We start from the raw sequence: 25,367 nt of genomic DNA, 5'->3' as shown, positions 1-25,367 counted from the left end.
AGGCATCATGAGAGGGGGACAACATGAGCTGCCTGGAGGGCTCAGGAAGGTGTCCCAGAGGACATGACATTTAAGCTGGGTCTCGGAGAATGTTTCCAGGGATGGGGGTAGGAGGTCAAGGGTGGGGGAGGGAGCTGCCAAGCAATAGCCTGGACCCAAGTCCACAGTCATGAAAAGAAAGACCAGGGATTGTGAGCACCCAGGTTTTGGGGAAGAGTGGGGCAGTGGTTTATAGGCCAGGAGAGGAGAGTCAGAAGGGTCCCAAGGGGGCTGTATCTGGCATACAGCAGGCTCTCAAGATCTGTCAAGTAAATGAATGAATGACTGGATATGTACCCATGGTAGAAAGATGCATCCCCATCAGAGTCACGGGAGTCAGTGACTCTGTAGCTCTCTAGAACTGTAAGCAAAACTGGGTGGATAAGGCATGCCTTTTCTGAAGAAAGGGTCCAGGCCTTTAGCAGCTTCTATACTAGAAGCTAGACTAGAAACTCCATGAAGGTAAGGATCGTGTCTGTTCCATTCACTGGTATATTTCCAGCCTCTGGCAGAGCGCCTGACACACAGTTGATGCTCAACATATCTTGTTAGATACAGAAATGAATTCACAAATGGGCCTGTGGCCCAGAAAAGGTGGGGATGGCCAAGAGTGGGAGAGTGGAAGAAAAGAGGATAGAAGCAGGGAGAGCAGATAAGAAACGTGCAGGGCAGGGAGAAAGGTGCCTCCTTCTGGAGACGTGGTGTCCAACTGGAGAGAACGACATGGGGGCAGGTGCTGAGCAGCAGGCAGCCTAGTTCTGCCACAGCTAAGAGGGGAGCACAGAAGGCGAGGCAGGGCCAGAGAGGGCAAGGGGGAGAGGCTAGACCGGGACATCTGGATTAGAGATGTCTGTGGGGTATCTCAGGGGTGGTATCTAGTGTTTAGCTGGCAGCATGGATATGGAACTCAAGGAAAAAAGAAAAAGCCATCAAACTAGAGAGAGAGGCTTGGGGTCATCAGATATAAGAGGGTGAAATTACCCACAGGTGGAGAAGAAGGAGATTGAAGCCCAAAAGACAGGAAAGTTCCGGCATTGATGGTGACTGAGCGAGAGTGGTTAGAGGCACAGGAGGACCAGGAGGAGGACCACAGGGAGAGGCCTGGGGCCAGGAAGCTCCGAGGTTGCTGGGTCTCTCAAGAGCCACAGCCACAGAGAGTGATGGGGCTGTATTTACAGGGCAGATTCGAGCAGAGCAAAGAGGAGTGGAGGACAAGAGAAAGTGGAGTCAGTGGGCACGAAACTGACACCACGTGGTGGTGGAGGGAAGAAGTGAGATGGGGCAACAGCTGGAGGAGGAAGAGGAGACAGCAATATGGAGGGAAAGCTTTAGAAGAGTAGTGATGTGAGTGTGTTCATTGGTAGAGAGATAAAGGCTAAAGTCACCAGAGAAAGGAGTTTGTTGTTGGCACAGGGGCGCTGAGGGCATGTGTGTTCATGTGTGCAGGAGTGTGTGTGTGAGTATGAGTGTGTGACACGGGGATCAGGAACGGGGGGATGAGGATGGGCCAAGTTGTGGACATATTTGAGAGTAACGAGGAAGGCAAGGGAAAACTTCTCTTGTCTCAGTGAAGGAGGGAGAGGCCATCTTCCAGAAAGAGAGGACAAGAAGGAGACAGGGCTCCCAGCAGCTCCAGAAGCTTGTCCATTCTTCTCTCCAGCTTGGAGCTGGCCTTGGCAGTGCCGCGGGAAGGGGTGGGGTGGCCTCAGAAGGCGAGGTGAGCTTGGTGGGTAACCTGAATTTCTTGCTAACTCTGTAGACTGGAGACCCACTGGACCCCTCCCGCCAATTCCCTTAGGAAGCAGCATTCTTTCCTCCACAGACCTTTCATCCAAACCAAACCCTTCTTAAGTCACTTTATGTTTTCTGCCTGGACTACTTTCCAGGTGACCAGTTCTGTCTTTGCTCCTCGCTCTTGGAAGGAGAGTCAGAGAACTGGAAGCACCTCCTGGGCCTCTGACCCCACACCCTCATTCACAGGTTCCAGAGACTAAGGCCCAGGTTCGGGGGGTGCACATCCAGGGCCATCCAGCAAACCAGGAGCAGCCTGAGCCCAGGCCTTCCTTCCACCACTTTCTATTGTGGGGCAGCCTGGGGGTCCTCTAAAATCATCTTCCTTTGCATTTTAGGTGGGAGTGAGGAGGGAAATGACAGTCAGGAAGGGGGTGGTTGTAAACGCTCTGGAAGGGCAGGAAAGACTGGGGTGCCCCTCAGGAAGAGAGAAAAGTGCACCTGACCCTCAGGGCAGAGGTCATGCAGAACTTTGGTTCAGCCAACAGACAGATGCCTCCCCTCTTGCTTGTCTTGCCTTCTGACAGCCCCACAGGGGCTATGAGAGGCAGGACAGAGGTGATGGGCCACCCTTGGACTCCAAGCTTCTCTGTTGTCCAAAGTCCCCTGCCCCACCAACCCAAGATGGGAGAGAGGCCATCTTCCTCAGCCTGGAGACTCCAGAGCTTCTGATTCTCTTCCCTGGAGCATCAACTCCAAAGACAATTCCCATGGCACAGGGGTAGAGACTCCCTAACACCTGTCAAAGCCATGCTTTTCCCCTTTCCTAGCCTTCTGTCCAACAACAGCTTGCCGAGCTGAGAAACCAGCCCATCATCACATGTGACCTCCCAGACACATTCTGGCATCAGGGTCTTTGACCAAAGACTGCCAAATGATGGGCTTTCAGACACTATGGCAGGTCCTTTGAGAAGTTTTAGGGACAAGAGGGGACTTCTACAGGTAAAGCTGAGTTTGACAGTCAAATTGCCTTCAACCACCCAGAGACATTAATTAAGCACCTACAGTCTGCAAGATACTGGGCCAACATAACCAGAGGGGCCTGAAGCTGCCAGGAGGAATGGGGCAGGGCAAGGAAGGGGGACTAGAACCGGTTCCATGGGTGGATCTGCGGCACAGCCCTGGGACTTGCCAGCTCAGGTCCCTCTTCTCAGGAAGGAGGGAGGGCAGCTGGGAGGATGGAGGGTGGGATGGATGCTGCTCACCTGCCGTTGCCATACTTGATGCGGATGTCGCGGCTGCGGTTGAGTTCCTTGCCATCCTTGAACCAGCGGTAGGAGGGCTGGGGGTTCCCAGCAGCTGCCTCGCACTTCAGCGATTGTTTCTCACCCACTTGTCCCGTCTGGCTCTTCATCTTCTTTAGCTTGGGCCGGGTGGCTGTGGGGGTACAAGACATGGATGTGAGCATGGTGGTGGCAGGGGCAGCGTCAAGCATGAGCAGTGGAGGAAGGGCCACTGTCCTTGGGCTGGGCCTGGGAAGGTGGAGCAGGGAGCCTGGGGAGCCACCCCTCCTGGTGCCATTTCCTAGTTCAATTCAACGAGCATTCACAGAGGGTCTGCAATGATATCCACATGGTTATGTCGTGGACAGTGTCCTTCATGCCTGGAATGGTGCTAGGAGCTTTACATAATTAGCTTATGAAAACAACTCCAAGAGTTCACTGCTACGATTAAACCCATTTGTAGATGGGGAAAGTGAGGCTCAGGATGGTGAAGTCACTTCCCCAAGGAGATGGAACTGGGATTCAAACTCAGGTCTCCTCGACTTCAGTGCTCATGATCTAACGCCTGTCCCAGACCCCCAGGCCTACATTGGGCCCAGAGGACACAGGCAGACCAAGATGACAGACCCGGCTCTGGCCCTCAGGAAGTTCAGTCTGGCAGGGGAGCTGTAACCCAGCATTGCCAGCACAGCATGGTTCATGGAAGCCTGGGAATGCTGGAGCCCAGAGTTGTGACCCCAACCCAGGCTGGGGGAGGGGCGAACTCAGCTAAGAGGTAAAAGATGGGGCAGAAGGAGAAGGGAGGGAGGTGGGCCAGGCACAGTCAGCGCTGCTGCCTGCGAGAATCACACGTGGTCCAGCGGGGTGGGCTGACCTGAGTGGGTGAAGTGGAGTGGCTGTGTGGGGAACAAGGCACAGGGCTACACTGGTGGGCACAGGCCCAACCATGGATGCAGGGCTGCAAATGCCCTGCTGAGAGGCTTCTCCCATTTTTCTTAAGCACCATTCTATTTCCACATGCCCTGGTCTCCCATGCTTCATCTCCTTGCTCCCCTTCCCCCAACAACCTAAAAAAAAGAAAAGGAAAAAGTACTCTGTGCTCAGGAAGGTGAGGGCAAGCCCATACTCCCTGTTGATATATGTAATAATTTCCACTGGGACAGCCCTCACAGGATACACAATGCCTTTGTGCATGCTCTCATTTGGTCTCTGAGCTCTGTAATACAAGAGGCATTAATGACATAGATGGTAAAGGTGAGCCTCAGAGAGGTTAAGAAATTTGGCCAAGGTCAAAAAGCCAGGCAGCCAGAGCTGGGACCAAAGCCTGAATTTACTGTGCGTCAGGCTAGAGTCTGCTTTGCAGCCTCATCTCTCTTTGAGGGATGGAGACCCTTCTTTTTACCCTTCCAACAGCAGAAGGGAGGGTCTGCTGGGGCTAGGGAGTTGTCTGGGGACTGACTGGCCCCATCTAGGTCATTGGTCCTTCCCTCGGCAGCTCACAGCAACAGGCCTGAGCTGGCTCTGGATAAAGGCAGGCCAGAAGGTCTGGCTATAGATAGGGGCCCCTCATTGAACCTAACCTTAAGCGGCTGCTTGTCAGTATTGAGGCGATGGGAGTGGGGGGCAGCGGCAGAATATAGAGAAAGGGCTCCCAAAGCTTTAGAAGATGTATTACATAGACTCAAAAAAGAGTGCTTGTAAAATGGTGTTGTTCATTTTAGAAAATAAAAAATACAGATGGGTAAGAAGAAAACAAAATCACCCATTATCCTGGTACTCAGCAACAACACACCCACACCCACACACACACAAACTTTTAAACAAAATGGGCTCCCTGCCACTAACATGTTTCTTTCCTTTAACAAAACAATGTAAACCTTTTGCCTTGGCGTTAAATATGAATAGTAGCACTTCCCAAACTGAATTCTACAGGACATGAATATCCAGGGAGATGCTAATAGACGTTATTTGAGAAAAGGGTTCCATGAGCAAATCAGTCTGTGGAACATGTGGGTGAACACAGTTAAAGAAGCATCCTCATTGACTTCAGTGTGATTCTCCAAGTAGGGCACTTGGAACTTTTTTTCTCGGAACTCTTAGAGGCATTTCAAGAAATAAAGTTACGTGGAATAAGTTCTATAACACAACTTAGATGTATATATATTTATAGACATATACATATTTTAATAGATAATATATTCACGTCATTCAAAACCCAAGAAGTAGAAAAGGGTATACAGCTTCAAAAACAAGTCTTCCTCTAACTTCTGACCACAGCCACACAGTTGCCTTTCAAGAAGGCAACCAATTTTATCAGTTCCTTTTAAATCCATTCAGAGATCTTTTATGCAAATACAAAACCCTCCAGTATTCACACACATGTATTTTTTCTATAGCATCATTTTTCATGGTTGCATAATATTCCTGTATGGGTATATCACAACTATGTAACCAGTTCCTATCTGGGGCATTCAGCATGTTTTCTTTGTTCCCTTCCCCCACTGCCATTATAAACAAGCCCAGAGGAACATCTAGTGTATACATTATACATCCAGTGCACACAGTATTCATCCTTGGTATACAACCAGTGTATACTGCTACACAGGCAGTGTGGCTCTTCACTCAGATTGCCTGGATTCAAATCCAGGCTTTGCTACTCATTAGCTTTGTGTTCTTAGGTCAGTGACACAATCCTTTTGCACCTCAGTTTCCTCATCTGTAAAATACAGGTGATGATAACTGCTCCCACCTTGTGTGATGATGGCTGTGAGGATTACATGAGATAATGTGTGTAGAGCCTGGCACACACAGAGCGTTTAATAAAGGTTAGTTATTATTGTTATTATTATCCACAGTTATTTCCTAAGGCAATCTTCCTAAAAGTGGAATTGCTGCATCAAAATGGTATGCAATCTTCCTCAGCTTTGCCAAATTACCTTCTGGAAAGACTGCACCAATTTGCACTCCCATCAGTGAATGACAGTGCCTGCTTCTTCCACACCCTCACCGACACAAGGTGTTATCATGTATTTAATCTTCCACCAATTAGTTAGGCAAAGGTTAGGTCGTTCTGTTGTTTTAATTTGCATTTATTTGATTCCTGGTGAGCTTGATCACTCTTCATAAGTGTATTGGCCCACTGTATTTCTTCTTTTTGAATTGCCTGTTCATATCTGTACACTGTTTTTCTGTTGGGTGCTCATCTTCTTATTGATCTGTAAGAGTTCTTTATAAATATAAATATTAAGGCTATTGAACTTTTGCTACAATTTTCCCCCCAATTACATGCTTCTTACATTTTTTAAAGCTAGGTTTTTCTGTTTTTTTGTTTTTGTCACCCAGAGGTTTTATATGTATCAAGCCATCAATCTGTTGGACTTTCTGGAACTTCATTATTCTAAGTGTGATGGAAGTCTGACTCAGCACCCTTCCCCTCACCTACACTCCCACCCTCCTTCATCTGCTTGCTGTGGGGTCCCCAGTCACTCCTTATCGATAGTTCTTAACTCTGGATGCTAATGAGAACCATATGAGAAGCTTTAAATATTATGTAGGTGCCTAGGACATATCCTAGACTTTCTGAAGCAGAACCTGTGAGAGTGAGTCCAAGCATGTGGGTTTTAAAGGGCTCTTCAGGTGTCTTCCTAACTTTAAAAAAATATATGTAACAAACATACAGGAAGGTGTACATATTATGAGTGCACAGCTCAATGACTGGTTACAAACTGAACACATCTTCACAGGTGGCTTTGCTTTCAGGTTGGGTTGACACCTGGTGATCTAACTTCTTGTTCAACTGGTGACTTCCAACTCGTCTCCTCCCCCTTCTCATGAACTGGGGACACAGAGATCTCTTCTCAGGTTCCAAGGTGCCTCCTTCCCCTGCTTGAAGAGTGTTGCCCTTCCTTGAAGTTCTGAGCAAGGGAGCCCTCTGTCGCCACTACCATGGGCCACCTCCCTCCCAACGAGCCTGGGTGGGGTTGGGGGTGAGACATGGTGGGAGGAAGTGGTGGTCACTCTACTACCTTGTTTCCTGATGTGACTCCTGGTGCAATACTATGCACTGAGCCTGCAGCCACTGGTTGAGTTTGGTGGTGAAGGGGGTGGGGGGAGTTACATGGAGACTGACCCCAGAAACAGCAGGCATGACCCCAAGACCCAAACTCAGAAAGCCTTCGGAACTAGGGGCTCCAAAGATGTCCCTGCCACCAATGGAAAACCCAAGACTGCATTTCAGATCACAAGGAGCCCATCTCATCTGGTGAGAAGCTTGTGTGACCCAATAGCCACTTCTTGATAGTCCACTCACTTCAGAACAACCTCATCTAGTTCACTTGCTCCTCATTCGTTCATTCATTCAACCTACTACATGCCAGGCACTGTTCTGGGCCCTGAATATACAGTAGTGAACAAGACAGATAAGCTTCCTGCTCTTAGGGAGCCTGAATTTAGTGAGGAGGATAGATCACGGCAAATAATCAATAGGGGATATGAAGCAGTAATAAGCAGCTGGATAAAGGCCCTGAGGTGGGAATGAGATTGGTGAGTTCATGGGATAAAAGAGGCCCATGCGGCTGGAAGATTCTGGAAGACAGGAGTGGTATGAGGGGAGCCTGGAGAGGTAGGCTCAGGTGATGTGGGTCTGTGTGTGACAGGACAGAAAGTTTGGATTTGTTTTGCCACCTCTCCACCCCCTTTTTTTTAACGTTTGTGTGCCTCGTAGAAATTTTCAAATTGCATATGTGGGTCACATTATGTTCTTGTTAGCACTGGCCTAAACCATGACACAATAAAAATATCCATACATTTGAATCATACCTTGCTCTTTACAAAGTATCTTCCTTTATATCTCTTAATGGTTCCTCCAAGATCATGCGAGATACTAAAGACCATGTCTCTTGCTCTGACAGCTTCTAGTTCTGGTCCTTGCTCACAGAAATCTTAGTTCACGGATCTTTGAAAGCCAAGGATGGGCATTTTGAAAGGGAATAGGATCCTGAGAACAGGCGGTATCATTTGCTTCAGGTAAGTCCCTTGGGGGGAGGGGCAGCAGCTCCAGTGGCAGGAAAGAGAAGAGCACTCACCAGGTGGCACTGGGAACAAATCCTAGAGGACCTCTGCACCCTCACTCCTGGCCACAGAGCCTTGTCAGGTTTTCTTGGCAAGGAGTATGGATGACCTCCCCAAAATGGCCCTGGATTTATTTTGTAGATGTGATGGGAAGGCATCAGAAACGCACAAGTTGGGGAATGATCTGATCTTACTTTCTGCATTTTAAGCTCATTCTTACCCTGAGCCACCATTGCTTCTCCCCCTGTGCCTCCCAGTCACTGGATCTGGTACCAGCCCCTGGGAGCACTTGGGACAAGGTTCAGAGGCTGTTCACACAGCAGACCTTTGAGGACTCAGACATGACTGGGCTAGCTCTGGCCTCTGCCTGGGCACCCTCTCTGAGCTGGGTTCAGTATTGACTAGGTCCCTTTTCTGGCCCAGGGCCCAGAATGTAATGCTGCTGTGAGGTATCGCACTCCCTCTGCACTGTCCCAAGAGTATCTTGGGGCCAGAGCTGAACCAGGCAGAGGAAAAGGCTTCCTGGGATGGCTGGGATCTGTCAGGGCAAGAGCTAAAGCAACCCAGTGGGCAGGCACTCACCTCCTCGTCAGTTGACATGCATTTACTGAGTGCCTACTGTGTGCCAGATTCTGCCTCTGTCTCAGTCAGAAATGATCCAGCCATATATGGAGTAAGCATTCCCACCCTGCAAGGAGTTCAGCTTGTGCCCCTCTGTTATTGTTTCATTACAAAAGAAATACATTTTTGTTGTAGAAAAATTACACAACACGAATAAAGAAAAAGAAAAGCACGTTGAAATCCATTCAATTACCACCAGAGAGAAAACCACCATCAACATTTTCAAATATCTCCTGTAAGGTTTTTCTCTCTAAAATGTTTTACATCCTACTTTTTTCAGTCGATTTATTGTAAACACGTATTCCCAAATCTAGAAATATAGATCTAAATCATTTTAATGGCTGCATAACAGTCCATTGTTCAGATGAATTTGTTAGGTTGTCTCTGACGTTCTGCTAATATTAACAAGACTGCAATAAACTTCTCTATGAATTCAGCTTTGCAGCCAAAAGGACGAGTTGCAGTCCTGGGGGTCCATGCATATTTCCCTACACAGAGAGGGGACTCTAAAAGGCCCCCACAGGAATGGACAGATGAGAGGCAGCATGTAGAAGCAAGAGGAAGATTTGTGTGTATAACAAGAGGGCGGAAATTCCCAACACCCTGCTCCCACGACTGTCACTGATACCCTGCTTCCCTGTGGCTGCTCCTTCCCCACAGGTGGAGGGGCAGGGGGCAAGTTGATGGCCTAGGTGGGCCCTTGGGTGCTGGGCAGCTCTCCCTTCACCTCCCCCGACATCTCCTCCTCAGACCAAGCACTGCCTACTGAGCTCCCATACTCCTTGAGAGCTTGCTTTGTCCGGCTCCCTTCCTCCTGGAACAGTGCCCAGCTAAGCAGCAGGACTAGGGGTCTCTGGAGTGGAGGTGCGGGGTGTTGGGGTATGAGGAGATCTCCTTTGATAGTTTTATAACAACAAGAGGAAGGTCTCTCAAGGATGACTTAGGTCTCCACAAAAAGATTTCCCTTGAGGACAGGTCCTGTAAAACTTTAAGACACATCTCCACAGTTGTCACGAGTTTGGCTATGGGGTATCTGGTGCCTTCTGCTTCCTCATCATCTGATGCCAAGCCAGGGCATGTGCCCTCCATCTGTTTTCACAGGGAATCCCCAGAAAGCAATTCACTGAAGATAACAACAACAGCAAGAACAACCAGAGCCACTCCTTCCCACATCCCAGCCCTGAGGCCAGCAGGTACCGCTGCTGCCAGCAGCTTGACCTCATTCCTCTTGGCAGTGGGCGGTGGGCGCGGAGCCTGCAGAGATCTGAGAGCAAGACAGACGCCCAGGACATGGCCAGGCAGCCCAGCCAGGGAGGACCTGCACCCACCTCCCCGCCCCCCAGGACCAGGGGGCAGGGGTAGTGGACTCTTAAAAGGGTTAATGATCCTCACCTCATGACTAAGGCTGAGCAGTCCCCTTTGCAGGGCAACACCTGGAGACAATGCCGCCAGCCTGCCTGGCATCAAAGTCTCCCACTGTTCTACTGCTGGCAGGCTATGGGCTGGCCCCCTCCCCACCCTCTCCCATCCACAAAGTGACTGCAACCTATTGGAGGTTAATTACAGACTCTAAGTTCAAATGAGAAAGAAAGGAAAAAAACAACTAAAAACACAGCTGGCTTAAGTGGGCACAGAGGGCTACTCTGTGAAATAGGCAGTCAGGTATCCTCTCTGTGGCCTGCAGAAGGGCCATTTGATACTCACAGGCCAGGCCTCCGAAAGGGAGCATGTTCCCAGCCCAGCCTCTTGGATTTCCCTGAGCCACATCTCATTGGTCAACCAGGCCCAGCCTGGTACCTCGGCTTGTCTTGCCCTCTTCTCACACCCATCCAACAAATACCTACCTCCTTTAGTCCCTGTGATGTAGAAAGCACCTACCAGGCATCAGGGATATGGTGCTGAGCAAGAGAACATGGCCCCCGCCTTCAGGTCAGGCTCTGCCTCCCGTTTAGGGCTCCACTGAGACTGGGAGGGGGGTACAGCCTCACAGAGGGCCACATTCCCTGCACCAGTGAAAGCCAGTCCAGACCTGATGGGCTTTCAGCTTAATAGGCCAGGTGCCCAGCACTGCAGCTACAAGGTAGAGAAGAGGGGCCAGGGCCAGATGGGGATGGGAGCTAAAGAGGGAGGCAGACCCTGTTCCAGGAGGGCAGGTAAAGAAGGGGAAGGGAGGAAGGAGCAGACAAAACTTGGCAGCTCCAAGACCAACAGAAATAGTTCCCACCTTAAAGCTTCATCTTCCCATCCAGAAGCACCCATCCACTGACACCCAACCCTAGAGTGTGGGTGCAGGGCATACACAGGCCTGGCCTGACCTCCAGGGCCAACAGTAGGCCACCTGCAGCCCCCTCTGCCAGGAGCCAGGCAGCCTGACAGAAATGCCTGCCTCCTGGGGGCCCTCCCAAGGCAGAGATGCCCAGGCCGGGAGTTGAGCAGGTACATGCTGCAGTTCCTCACCTGGGCTCAGGGCTGAGACATGGGGACACGAACAGCAGAGATGGGGGAGTGGGGGGAATGTCATCTATGTCTGGGGGAAATTGCACAGGTTCACAAAGCAGAGCTGCCAGTGGCTGGGGCAGCATATGGGTACTCAACACGGACACACAGTCTCCATGGGTTCTTATCAGTACTTGGGGCACAGACACCTAGAGCTGGCACAGATGAGGCACAGAGGAAACAGTGCATAACAGAGGAGAGAGTAGCAGCTGAGGACATGGCAGTTCAGGTCTTTGTCCTAGTCTCCCAATTTTCAAGCTGTCCACCCTTAGGTAAGTAGTTTAGCCTCTCTGGGCCTCAGCTGACTCATCTATAAACCACACTCTGACTATTTCAGAGGAATGGAGTAAGAGAAAGCTCTCTAGGGAGCGATGGGAGACTTCTGACCATCATCATCTCTTCAGCTGCTGGGGGTGGAGGTAGGGACAAAGCAGAGGTGATAGTCCTGGAAGGCCATTACCATTTTCCCAAACTCTGTTTAATCTCCCCACCGGGGAAGGCTGGGCCCTGGGCCAAGGTCTTGAACCTGGCCCCGGAGAATCTTCTGTGGAGAGGGCCCGCTGCTGCTGGCCTAGGCTGCCCCTTGCTTGAGGAACCCATAGAGAGAGAGCTGAGGAGGGGATCCCAGAGCCCCAATCCCATATAGGATGGGCCTGCACTTCCCACCCCTTTGCCTGACTGGAGAAAGTTGTTTCTGAAGTTCTGGGCCATGGGGAAATGTAGCGGGGGTGGGGAAAAGGGAGGCTCCTCATTCACCAGACAAGATGGGCTTCTCAAACTGGGATATATGGAAAGCCGCAGGATGATCTCAGGGCCTCCTTCTGGAGGGTCTGCCAAGCTCATTAGTAAGGAAAAGCAGCATCTTTGCATTAAAGCAAACAGACACATGATGGAGTACAATGTCGTGTACATGTGGACTCTCAAGATAAAATAAAAATACAAAAATTCAAAGAAATGTTAGATTTCGGGGGAAAGGTCTTAGCAGGGCTGATACAGGTAAGGATACAGGCCCATGTGCTCACCAAATGCAGATACCCCAGTGGGTGCAGAGGCCTCCTTCCCTTCAAGTCCATCCACAAGCATGGAGAGCCCTGCCCGAGACACTCTGGGGTCTGAGGGAGCTGAGGTGTGGTTCGTGTGGTCCAGGCTAGTGAGAGCAGGCAGGCTGGACAGAACTCACCCCAAAGCTAATTGCTGCCTGGATATTCAGTCACTAGCTCAAATACAATATGTGGAAAACCAGTTTCTCCACCTTCTCTCCTAAGACTACTCTTTCCCCTGGGTTCCCCCTTTCAGTCACCTTGTCATCTGTGACAACTCTGTATCTCTCTTGATTCTCCCCAAAGGTTGAGACCATCTCCCGTCCACTAAGCCCCTCACCGTCATAACCCTCCATCATCTGCCAGGCCCTGTTCAGGCCATACTGCTCTCCCAGCCCCAAGTACCACTCCACTAGCAGTGGACACTTGGAGATCTCTACCACTGAGAGACTTTCCTGGGCTCCATGGTATCTGTAGAAGAAAGGTCACCTGCCATCTTGGTTGGCAGCCAGGGCCCTGGGGGGCTGCTTTCTGGGTCAGTGAATGGGCCCCCTTCCCACACACACCTCTCTGCTTTCCCCTACCACTTCCCTTCAGGAATTGTATATTTCAGGCAAACCAAACCACGGGGTGCTCCCCAAACACATCTATTCTGTATTCTGTCTGCCTCCATGCCCTCTGCTCACGCTTCCCACCAAGTCATTCTCCACACAGAAGCACAGTTGAGAGGGCCAGACACACAGGCTGGGGGGTCAGACCGGTCTCAGTTTGCATTCTGGCTCTGCCCAGTGTCTTGTATAACTAGACAAGTTACTTAACCTCTCTGAGCCTTTACTTCCTTGTGTGTAAAACAGGGACAATCTCACCCACCTCCTAAGATTGTGGTGAGAATTAAACGGGGATAATGTATGTCAAGAATTTAGCACAGTGCCTGGAACAGAGAGATAGCTCAATAACTGACAGCTCTTACTAATCTAAATCCCTCAAAATCTCCTCAATGCCACCGCCTTCTCTAATCCACCCATCTCTGCCTCACACAGACTCCCTGAGCATTTCACCTGCCCTACTTGGGATTCTTACCTTGGAGCAAACCAGGTTCTTATCTGTCTAGACTGTGAGGACCTCAGGGAGGGGATGTGTCAGAGCATCGCTATATTCCTGGCGCCTGGCACTGAGTAGGTGCTCTCTGATCACTATCTGAACAAATGAATTAATAATGTAAGGCCGGACTGTGACTGATGGGTGCCTCAAAGCGGCCTGGATCAGGACTGCTGCAGGCACTCAGGGGAGGGTGGGGCCCCTTGATGGCTAATCCCAGAGCCCTTTCCCACCCAACACTCCTCCCCAACTCAGCCCTCTCCCTCTCCCTCAGCCAAAACGGGCATCTGCCCCAGGACAGCAGAGCAGATGATGAAATCACGCAGCCAGGGCGGCCTCTTCCCATGAGACTGCTCCTCTTCAAACAGGAGAGGGGACCATCTAGGTCTCCGTGTACGGGGGTGAAAGAGCTTGAGAATATCTTCCTTTATTCATTAGCTCCAGCATGTACTGGGCACTCAGCACACGTCAGGTGCTGAGGGTCACGTTGACACGGTCTCAGCCCTGGTGGAGATTCTAGCTGAGCGGGGTATTGCCCACACAATGGGATTGGTACTGTGATGGGGAGGTGCTGGGTGCTGTGGGAGCACAGGGGACACACTTCAGCCTCTCTCCTCACCTTGGGGGCCAGGGAGGGCTCTGTGGAAGAAGTAAAGCCTCTGCTCGGCCTGAAGGACATCAGGTGTCGGCCAAGAGAAGGGACAGTGCTCCAGGTAAAAGGAACAGCAGGAGCAAAGGACCAGGGCAGGAGGCTGCAGTGCATTCAGGGAGCTGAGAGAATCCATCTGACTGGACTGCCATGTGCCACGTGCGAGGGGTGAGGCCTGAGGTGGCCATGGTTGGGGGAGGAGGCAGTGCCGCGGGAGCCGCTGCTCTCCTTCTTGCCCGGTAGGTAGCTGCCAAACCGTTTGCTTTGCTGGTATGTGGACTTCTCTCTCTGGTCCTCAGTTTCCCCATCTGTACAGTGAAGGGATTGGACCATGAGCTCAGATCCAGCCTTGCCTGACTGCACCAGAAGTCACAGACCTCTGGCCAGGCTCAAACATCCAGAATCTTTCCAAAGTGTTGCCAGCTGGCGAACCATCCTGAGGCAAAACCCACAGCCCCCCCTACCATCCATCACCACACACACATCCTGACTGTTCAGTTGGGATTATTGCAGGAGCCCTGACTGTGCCCCCCTTACCCAGCCTTCCACAAACTCCTGGTGGCTGTGATGCCTAAAGAGCGGCTCTGACCAGGTCACCCTCCTGCCCAGAACCCTTCACTCTCCGCTGTTTCAAATAAGCCTAAACTCACCAGCCTGATGTTCAGAAAACCCCCAATTTGGACCCATTGGTCTCTCCCTTCTACACAACATGTCGGGCAGCGTATCTTCAGGATTGCACTTTATTTCCCAAATACTCTCTGTTCTCCACTTTTGCTCAAGTGGTTTCTTCAGCCTGAATGTCCAGCCCCTTTAGATCTCTCCACCAGTCCTCCTATTCTCCAAGGTCCACCTCACCCCATCTCCTCCAGAAAGCTTCCCCAGATTCCTCTGATGGGAATGAGTCTCTCCTTCCAGCCATTCTGTGTCAGCCATTGGCAGAGCCAGGCTTGCAACTGCAATTAGGTCTGTCCATGTCTACCCTGTCCCACAAGGTGGGAGCCCATTCCCCGATCCCCTGCAGCCCCCAAGCCTAGCAGCAGGTGTTGGTAAACACCTGACAGGCCCTCTACATGGAGGGTCTAGGAGGCTGGGCCACCCAGCTCAATCAGTGGTTCTCGCATTTCAGCACACATCATAATCAACCAGAGGACTTGATGAAGCATATATACTGGACTCCATCCCCACAGTTTCTAATTCAGTAGGTCAGCAGTGGGACACAAGAATTTGCATTTCCAGCAAGTTCCAAGTTTACGCTTTAAATCAGATTTCCACTGATTTAAACATTCGTCTTTGTACAACAGGCTCTATAGGACCAGAACACCACCCAGACTGCCGCTAGGTTTTGGAGGGCTCCCTGGAGCCCAAGCTTGGTTTCCAGCTAGGCCACTTGACATTAATAACCTCAGTCTTCCCAGGACTCCCACCTGTTGGTGCAGGCTCAGGGCCTTGGGGCTGCCCTCCTTGGTCAGTGCTCCACACCTTATGCCACAGTCACACTGCAAGCTCCCTGTGAGGGCAGGGACTCAACCTGTTCATCTTTGAATCCCCTAAACCCACTTAAGAGGCCAGAAAGTAGATATCTGGCCAGTTGATATGATGGGAGGGACCTGCTCCAACAAGTGGACCAAGAGAGCATCCTATGTCCCGCACTGGCTTTTCTTGAGGGGCACAGACCGTGGAGGAGCCCAGAGCCAGGTGGTGTGTGCGTGGCGAGGCAGGGCAGGGGGCAGGCCTGCGCTTAAGATCCCATCCTGCCACTAATTTGCGGCCAGATCACAGGCTAGTCATGGACTCTCCCTGCCTCAGTTTTCTCATCTGTAAAGTGGGGACAATAAAATAATACCTATACTTCAAAGCACAGTACTGGCATGTAGTAAGTGCTCACTGAATGATAGCTGCCTCCCCTTCCCTCCCCACTTCCCTGGCCCTCCCCGAAGCCTGAAAGCTGGGCATGGACACGTTCCCACCTCTTGGAAGGCCCTTTCTTGCCCTGGCAAATTCCTATTCGCCATTTAGACTCAGCTAAAATGTCACCTCCTCTGTGAAGCCCTTCCTACACCCTCCGAGGAGAAAAAATTATTCCTTGCCTCACCGTACATTGCACATATCTTTAGTTTTACACTTGGTTCTGATCACGGGTATTTGTGCAAGAATCTCTCTGATCCTGAGAGCAGGGGCTGTGATTTATTCACATGGTACGAGCTCAATGAACGCCTGCAGAACCGCATACACCAAAGTGAATGAGAGCGGTGTGTATAGTTCCCATGTGGCCAGGACCTGGAAGTCTTGATAAAAGGATGGTGAGGCCAGGGCTGGGCTAGAGAAAGACAGAGAGGATATGCTGCCTTCACCTCTGCTGAGTTATAAACGATGTGCTACAGGCTCAGAGATGGTGGAAAACACAGTGGGAACATGGTGCTCATGGGCCCCAGGTCTCAAGTTTTGGCAATGCTTTGCCAGCATTAAAAAAAAACAACCCCTCTCTTCCCTATGCCACCTGTCCCTCAGGTCAGCCTCGTGAACCAGAGAGCAGAGGAGGCCTAGAGCAGTGGGTGGGGCTGAGCAGGCATGGGTAGCCACATTGGGAAGCCCACCCTGAGGCCAGGGCTAGGGCTTGCCCAGCCTGGGCCAGCACCTTTTCCTTCATATACGCCTCACTCTGGCACTGCCCTAACGTCAGGGCTGTCCTGACCTGGCCCTGAGGCTCCCAGCACCAAGGACAGAGGGCAGTAACAGGGATCATTTGAGGATTCTTGCCAATATCTGAGTCCAAGGGGGCTCTGCTTCCCACGATGCTGCTGCTTCTTCTGGCCACAGAGGCCAGAGGGCCTGAGGGAAGGAAAGGCCCAGCTCTTACTCTTATAAGGGACACTATCTCCTCTGTTTGCAGCCTGAAGCCCTCAATCCAATTTTACTTCTATCCCAGACCTACTGGCCACCTGATCCGCCCCCCTCCCCCATCCGGCCCCAGGTAACTCACTGCCCTATCCCAGCCCCAGGTCATGGACCAATCTGGAAAGACTAGAGCTCCCTGTCCCCTCATCACCCTCCCACCCCCTCTCCCCCAACACACACACCAAGCTGAGTGCCTGGGACCTGGGCTGAGGACTAATGAATCTTGGTCTGTAAACTGCTTTGAGCTCTCAGGATGAAAGACTGCTGGGAAGTACAAAGTCACTCTCTGCTTGTTGTTATTGTTCCTAATGAACCCTGAGGTGCCAGGGAGCCGGAGCAGAGCATGAGGCACAGGCTGAGCCCCAGAGTGACATGAGGACTGCTCCCGGTGCCTGGCTCAGCAGGGTCAGCCAGCGGCCAACGCCAGAGGTGGAAGCTGCCAAAAGCAACCGCCAGATGCAGCTCAGACATGTGAATGTGAGCCCATCACCACTTCTGACCTGGCCCTGAGCAGCCTAAAGATAGGAGTTTGTCCTAGAGGTCTGGGCACTATCTTGACCAGAGGCAGGAGACGGGAAAGATGGGAGAGAAGACTTTGCAAGGATTTCTTTGCACCCATTCAAAGGAGTTGTGTCCAGAGCTCTCAGCTAGTGATGCAAATCCACCTTCATATCCCCGTGAAGACCAAGGCCTGCCCCTGCTGTCCTGTGAGCAGACACAGCTTCCCAGTTCACAGGGGCACTCCAACAGGGGGACCGTTCCATCAATCGCTGCCTGGCCTTTCAGGGGGTACACAGAAAAGGCCAGTGACTTAGAATCTAATTCCAAAGTCATTCTTCAAAACAACACAGCCCCTTCAGGGGTTATCGTTTCTTTGGGGTCAGCTGCTCTTGGGATACTCAGAGACACAGGGCCTGAGGGCTGAGGTTCTGCCTTTGCCAGAGAAGGTAAGAGCCTGAGAGCAGAGTGCATTTCCAGAGGCCCAGAGAGGAGAGGGCAGTGTCTGAGGTCACACAGAGGCAGAGCAGGGCTAGACCCCAGGCACATGAGTGAGCTTATTACTCAACCCCCAACACTGCTGCCAAGGCTGGCAAATCCCCTGGGATAAAGGAAAGTGGGGGATGGGGGAACCCTGTCTCAGGTAGGGATCCCAGGCGTAGGCCCCATGAACTCTCAGTGAGTTATGGGCAGAGCCCACACCTGTAGTTCAGCCCCACGGAACACTCGGAGTGTAGTTCAACCTCATGGTGCTGAGGCAGAGGGCAAGCCCATTTCCCCATGCTGGCCTGGGTGTGTGTGTTGGGAGGTACCCCTGCTGCTATTTGCCAAGGAGGAGATGGGGAATCTGCTGGACTGTGATCAAGGATAGGGTGGGGGGTGGGGAGGGAGCCAATTAATTAATGCCTCCCCCTTCCTTTCTCCCTCCCACTTTCCAGATTCCCTCCCCCATAAGCTGAATATTTTAGTGGATAGCTTGCTCACACTCTCTCTGTCTGCCCCTCCCAATCTTTCAACCAAATGTGGCCCTGCCCTGGCTAAGACCCCTCTCCAGCTGTCCAATGCCTATGTTCTCCCTGTTGGGGTGTTCAGGTGGGCCTGGAGGGGAGTTGTGAGGGAGGCCTCCAGCTTTAAGCCACTGTTGGCTTAACCACCCATCCTACTGGGTTTGAAATCAGACTCCCTTAGTCACACAGCAGGGATTTAAGACTGTTGCTTCTCATTGACATGGTACTTTCTCCTGATATCTTGTTTTGGAGCATGACCCTCCCCCGTGCCTTCCCCATTCCAGAGAGTCTCAGGTTTCCAAAATTCCTTTGACCCAGGCCTTGGGTCTCTTTGGTATCTGCTCACCAGCCAACTCTCTGAAAGAAGGCAACCTGAAAAGCTGGCTGCCCACTGGGAAGCAGGGAATAAGAGGAAGCACAGAAAAAAGGACAGCAGGAAAGATTAGGTAGACATCAAGGACTTTCTCACAAGGGTAGAAGGTGCTGGAAGAGATCACTAAGAGGCCCGTGGACTCTCCTACTCATAGCCCTCTCCTACTTGGCCCCAGTGCCTACTCAACCCTCAGCAGCAAGCATGCTTGTTTCCCTGGCACTATTGATTCCTAAGTGCTGAAGCCCACCATGTGGTTGCTACCAGCTCAGTTCCTGCAGCCTTGACATTGGGAGGGTGCCCTTATCTAGCCAGCCTTCTAAGGTGCCCACAATAGGATGTGTATGTGGGGGGTAGGGGTGGGGAGAAGAGGAGTGGCTCACTGAGCCAAACCCATGAATTGTGATCTTGAAAATAGGTACCCTGAATTCCTTCAGGTCTCACATTGGGAGCTCATCCCACACTACATGAGCCCAGCTTAAGTGGACCACATACTACTCAGGGCAGACCAAGAGTGCCCACTACCTTATGGAGGACTCACAGACACACTCACCCAGCAGACATGGGCAAAGAGGCTTTCTTTATAAAGAAGAGAACACAGCTCTGGCCTTTAAATTCCCTAAGCTCCTTCTCTCTGCTGGGCTGAAGGTAGTGTTTGACTCATAGGCTCTTCCCAATAGAGAGACCTCAGAAGCCACCTTGCTACCTCTTCCCCTTCATTATAAACAAATCCAGAAAAGGAAGGGGATCTGGCCAAATTCTCAACCACAACTGAAGACTCCCAACTCCCAGTCCAGTGCTCTTTTGAAGACATTTTTATGTTGCAGCTCTGGCAGGACCTCCAGTGGGGGAATAGAGACCCAGAAAATGGGCATCATCGTCCAGAGAATGCTGATTTGAAGCCCCAAGACCTATCTCTGGAACTTACTTTATGAATTTAAAATCAGTAAGCCTCAGCTGCTCCTTCTGTAAAATGGGGCTAGGACCACCTGTCCCCAGGGTTGTTATGAGGATTAAACGGAGATGAAACATTTGAACATGCCTAGCCTGCTAACTAGTACAAAAGAGGCATTAACAAAACGCTTGCCTGAAGAAGAAAGGAGAAATGAGAATTCAGGGTTTCCAAACTGCACCCACAATAATGCAAGCTTGGTTCTACAGGGGAGGACCTGCGTGCCCTAGACTCATCCCGGAGAAGCCCAAGACCAGCCCACTGAGTGGGGCCCCCTCCTCCTTCACCCTGTAGCTGCTCAGGGAGGTCTCTGAGGTGGATCTGGCACAGTCTCTGCTCATCCAAAGCACCATCTCACCTCCTTCCCCGGAGACAGAACCCAAGGGCCCAAGGGAGTCACTCCTGAGGACAAAAGGGGGACAACTGCCGCACTGGTCCAGTTCCGAGGGAAATATCTGTCACAGAAGCAGCGGCTTTCTGCTCCCTGGGGCTCGCCAGCGGGACACGGTATCCCCTCCGAGTCTCCAGAGGTGGCAGGCGCTGCTGCCCTTGCTCCAATGGCTGAGCAGAACTCACGGAGGTGTGGCACATGGGTGGGAGCGAGCCCAGAGCACACTCCGAGGAAAAGGCAGTGACAGCTCCCTGAGCGCCCCTCCACCGGCCAGGCCCCGCGTCTGCTTGCTCACTGTCTTTCTGTCCTTGCCCCTGACTCCATCCTGCCGCTCGCTGCGGGCTCCTCGCCTGCAGGCGGGTACCGGCCGGCGGGCGGGCAGCACCTCCTTCCCGCCCCCTCTGTCCGACGGTGCCACAGACAGCGACTGGCTCTGGATGCGGAGTCCCTTGCCCACCCGGCCACGGCGACCTGCTCGCACGCAGGCACGCACGCCCCTCGGTGCCTGTCACTTCGGCGGCTGATCGCACAGCCCCAGACTCACCCGCGCGGCGCTGGGGGCGGGTGAGCGGGCGGCAGGTTTCTCCCAGCGAAACCGGGTTTCTGGGCGCGCCGAGGTGCCCTACCTTTCTCCCCGGGTTCGGGCTCCCGCTCCCGCTCCCGCTTCCTCCCCTCTCGCTGCTTCTTGCCACGGCCTCGGCCCCTCCTCCTGGACTCCGACATGCTGCCTGGGGTCCCAGGCGGTGGGATGGACGCAAGGCTAGGGAGGCAGGGACGGCCTCAGCTCTCCTGCCGTGCTGCGCCCCCGCTGCCTGCAGCCCTAGTGCCCGAGCACGGCGCCTTTCTTATAGGCGGTCACACCCTCCAGGGGAGGGGAGCAAGGAGCCTTAACTCTTCCCCTCCCGCGCCTGCCGCCCTCGCGCCGGCCCCCCACACCAGCCCGCCCCCGGCCCCACCGGCTCAGGCTGTGGGGGGCTGTGGGCGGGCGGCCGAGTCTGAGTCCTGGACCCCCTCCCCTGGCCCACCGAGCGGGCCAAGACTAGCGCCCAGAGTGCACAGACCTCCTTGCTGGAGAGGGGCTCAAGCCGGGCCGGGGCCTGAGCCACGATTGGGAAAAGGGGAGTAGAGATCCCCCAGCGAGAGCCAGACTGAGGACACCATGGGGGTGGGGAGACAGCAAGAGCAGGGCCCAGGAAGGGACCGAAATGAAGCCCACTGGTCAGCCCAGGGCGTAGGAAGGGCTCTTGCAGTCTGTCTTCACTGCTCCTGCTTCACACCGCCTCCCCCGTCTCCCCATTCAGCCTTACAGGCACTTTGCCTCCACCTCCTCATCCTTGAAGGTCTGGCCTCAGTCCCATGGGATACCACCATCTGGGGGAGTACCTTTTATGCAGCCACCATTTGTGCCTGGCTGCTGGGATCTGTGGCCCAGAAGCCCCTCCCAGCCAGGGTAAGTGCAGCCTGAAAGAAACCTGGGTACCCCAGGTGGCTTGTAGACCCCGCTCCCACACAGACTCTGACAGCCCAGGCTGTCAGCACCAGCTGGCTCCTCTCTTCAAGGCCTACAGAGATGAATTCAAACACGCTCTACACACTGCCACCCCTCCCCAACACACCTCTCACAAGCCACTGGGCAAGGGCTGCCAGAAAGGACAGCGTCCTGCCTCCTGCCTGGGTGTGGCGCTGAAAGGGTTACATAGCAAAGGCTCTCTCTCTTCTGGCTCCCAGAAAGCCTGAGCCTGCGGTTTGCCTGCCTCGCTCTGCCTGAGGTGTCCCCTTACAGCCATCCCAACTGGAATCCAAGTCAAAGATCATCTCAGCCCGTCCTCTGCCTCCTCAGGAGAGGGTCCCAAGGCTTCCCTGGATAGTGTCATCCTTAGAAGAGCCTGGAGCAGGCTACAACTCTGGGTCAACACCAGGGACTCTGGGGCTCCAGGGCTGCCCTGGGGCCTGACCAGACCTTGAGGCCAAACTTGGGGGTGGTGAGGTGGACACGGAAGCAGAGAAGATACAGGCAGTACCCATGCAGAGGTCTAATCTCTGGTGCTTTTGGGGCCTCAAGCCTGTGCCATCAGGGGCCAGCTCTGGGGAGACCACGTGTAAGAGAGATCCCAAGTGAGCAAGAGGGAGCAATCACCTCGACTCATGACTCACGTAGTACTGCTCTCTGTGAGGGTGGCAGCGAGGGGTCCTGGGCAGAGCCGGAGCCCAGGGCACTCTCCTGCTCTAACCCCTCACTCATTCAGCTTTCAGAACAGCACTCATATCCATCCCTCCCCAGCCATCTGGCCACTGCCTCAGTTCCCTCTCTCCTCCTGTCTCATAGACTCTGGTCTCCTTGCTTAAAGTCTTACCCCCTCAGTTCTGACCTCCTCCAGGCCATCAGAGTGAGCTTTCTAAAACACAAACCAGATCACTTCACCACTATTACTTACGGATTAAACCTAAACTCCTCATTGGTATCCAGAGCCGTATTCCACTGGGCGCCGGCTCATAGCCTTCTAGCCCCTAATCCTATGTCTCAGCCACATTTACCCACAAGCCACACAGACCATACTGTCTCCTCTCCATATCTTTACACATACTAATCTCTCTGCCCAGAACGGCCTTCCCATCTTCGTGGCCTGGCCAACCTCTCTGTTCATTCATTTAGCAAATATAGAACACAGTGCTATGTGCTGGGGACTGGCTGTGAGCAAGACAGACACTGATCTATTACATGAAGGTTCCAGTCCTGGTGGGGATGGACAAACAATTAATCACACAAATAATGAATTAATTACAATTTGTGTTAAATGTTAAGGAGACACATTCATTCAACAAACATTTCTATATGTTGACATACAGGTTGATGGAGGAAACAGACTGTAGAGAGGGAAGGCTTTCCCTAGGAAACACGTAAACGGGGATTCAAAGAAAGAGTAGGAGTTGGCTGGACGAAGGAGAGCTGGGAAGAACATTCCTGGAAGAAGCAACAGCACATCCAACTGCTGTGAGGCAGGAAGGAGCTTTGAGGCCTTCGCAAAAGCAGAGGATGGTCAGTGTGCTGAGGGCTGTGTGTGTATGGGTGTGTGTGTCTGAGCATGTGTGTGTGGTGTATATATGTGTGTATGTGTGTGGGGTGTATGGGTATATGTGTGTCTGCACATAAGGTGTGTCTGTGTACATGGGGTGTGTGTGGGGTGTGGGGTAGCATACACAGTGTGAAAGGAACTTGGAGAGGAGGCAAGCAGTGTTCAGATCAAGCAGGACACTGTAGGCCCAGCATAGACATTGGGGTTTTCCTAAGAGCAATGTCTGCTACCAAAAGCTTTTAAGCAGTGTAGGTGAGGGGTGGGAGAGGGCAATGATTTGATCCTATGCTTCCTTAGGAGCTTTTATGTATCTCTGTAAGAACACATTGCTTTGTACTGTTTTTAGTTTCTACCTCTGTCTCCTCCACTAGAGTCAGGCAGGGCTGGGAGCCCAGCATCTGGCACACGGTAGGTGGACGTGGTAGGTAGTCAGTACCTCCCTATGGGACAGATGAATGACTCTCTCACACTAGTTAAGAATGGCCAAGGGCAGCAGCAAGACAAAATGGCTCTAAGCAGGAGCCTGCAGGCCAGCGGGAGGTAACGTCTCCTGGGTAGAGCTCTCCCGGCAGTCAAGGATAGTTCATGGCTTGGCATCAATGCATGAACGAGTCAGAAATGCCATGGGAATTCAGAGGGACAACCAGCACTCTCTATGGTCTGGGTTATCCAGTGCAGTGCTGAGGGAAGTGGGGCTTGAAGAAGGTCTTTAAGGATGGGGAGGGTTTGGATGGGGGGCAGGTGGGGGTTCCCGATGGGCGAGATATGGCAAAGACCCAGGGGAAGCATTCCTGGGTGCTTGCTCAGGAGATGATGAGCAGACCAGGTTTATGTTAGGAAACTAGGGGGGTTCCAATAATTCATATACCAAACACTTACCGGGCACTTGGTGTGTGCGAGAGCTCATGGTGCTAGCACATTATACATGTTATCTCTTGGAATCTCCACAGCACTCCCGTGAGGTAGTTTTACAGAAGAGGGAACAAAGACTAGGAACGATGAGATTACTCGTTCAAAGTCATGTAACTAGGAAGCTGCAAAGCAAGGAGTCACATGGTAGCCACCTTTCAGTGGGGCCACACTCTTCACCATCATCCTGTGCTGCTTGTGTGCGGGTCAGAGATACACTCTGACTGCCAGGCTGAGGCTCTTGGACTCTATTTGGTAAATAATGGGAAATCACTGATGATTTTTGAGGAAAGGAGTGACATGTGGATTAGGAAAATTAATCTGACTGGAGTGTGCAGGATGGATGGAAAAGGGAAGAGAGTGGAGGCAAGGGAACCAGGTAAGCAGTCAACCACTAAATATTTACTTAGAGCCTACTAGGTGCCAGGCCCTGAACACTCTAAGAGTCAGGTAAGGAGGGCCTGAACCAGGGAGTAAAGGCACGAAAACTGTAGTAGTAAGAGTAGCTCATGTTATAGTATTCATTCACTTCACTTAATTCTTCATAACAACTTACTTAGGAAGTAAGTCTATATTACCCCCATTTTGCAGAGGAGGCAACTGAGGCACAAAGAGGTAGAGTTATCTTCATTTGTCCAAGTCAAACAACTAGTAAGTGGCAGAGCAGGGTTAGGAACCTATGCGGTTGCACACCCAGAGCCCAGACGTAAGCACAGCTCCATGATGTTGCTCACGAAGGTGTGGAAGAGAGAGAGAGGTGTGGAAGAGAGAGAGAGAGGGTAGAGAAAGGGCTTCTTCAAGGCCAACCACTGGCCTCAAGACCTGCACAGTCCCACAGCCCTGTGATCGATGCTCAGCGCATAGGTCACGGGCAGACGGAGAGAGGGACATGGCATCACAAGGTGTGCCGGCAGGCTTCCCAATGCCCTGACCTCCCAGTGCCTATAGCAAAGGTTTCTGGGGGGAAGGACAGCCAGGTACTTAGGGCACCCCGAGCCTGGACCAGGGCTCCTGCCAGGAGCCTGAAAATGACCCTGGGAGCCAGGCTGGTTGCCATGGGAACTCCTTCCTCTTGCCACAGGTTGTGCAATGCCCTGTACAACCTCGCAAGGGAGTGAGCTGAACCTGGGGATGGCCCAGAGACCACATCACCCAGAGGAGAGGCCTCTCCCCGACCCTGGTTTCACAATGGGACACTAATAGTAACATAACAAGTTAATTCAATTCCTTTAAGGAGCAAAAAC

The 25,367-nt window shown here is 52.3% G+C and overlaps 1 protein-coding gene across 7 annotated transcripts in view; it reads right to left on the bottom strand.

The window, feature by feature from the left end:
- The window catches only part of NRG2 (neuregulin 2), a 249,421-nt gene that overhangs the window by 36,764 nt on the left and 187,290 nt on the right, over positions 1-25,367 (bottom strand). For 6 of the 7 annotated variants that reach the window (XR_011505800.1, XM_070517290.1, XM_070517291.1 and 3 more), the window contains one exon: positions 3,036-3,207. Coding sequence is in view for 6 of the 7 variants with exons in the window: in XM_070517290.1 (XP_070373391.1) it covers positions 3,036-3,207 (172 nt within the window). In the remaining variant the exon portion in view is untranslated. Of the gene's footprint in view, positions 1-3,035; positions 3,208-20,766; positions 20,948-25,367 lie in introns of those variants that run through there. The other variant, XM_070517292.1, reaches the window with a different exon arrangement.

This window comes from Equus asinus, chromosome 9, assembly GCF_041296235.1.
Source record: "Equus asinus isolate D_3611 breed Donkey chromosome 9, EquAss-T2T_v2, whole genome shotgun sequence".
Classification (NCBI taxonomy): Eukaryota; Metazoa; Chordata; class Mammalia; order Perissodactyla; family Equidae; genus Equus; species Equus asinus.
The sequence above is the reverse complement of the archived record's forward strand: the minus strand, read 5'-3'. Positions and strand labels throughout refer to the sequence as shown.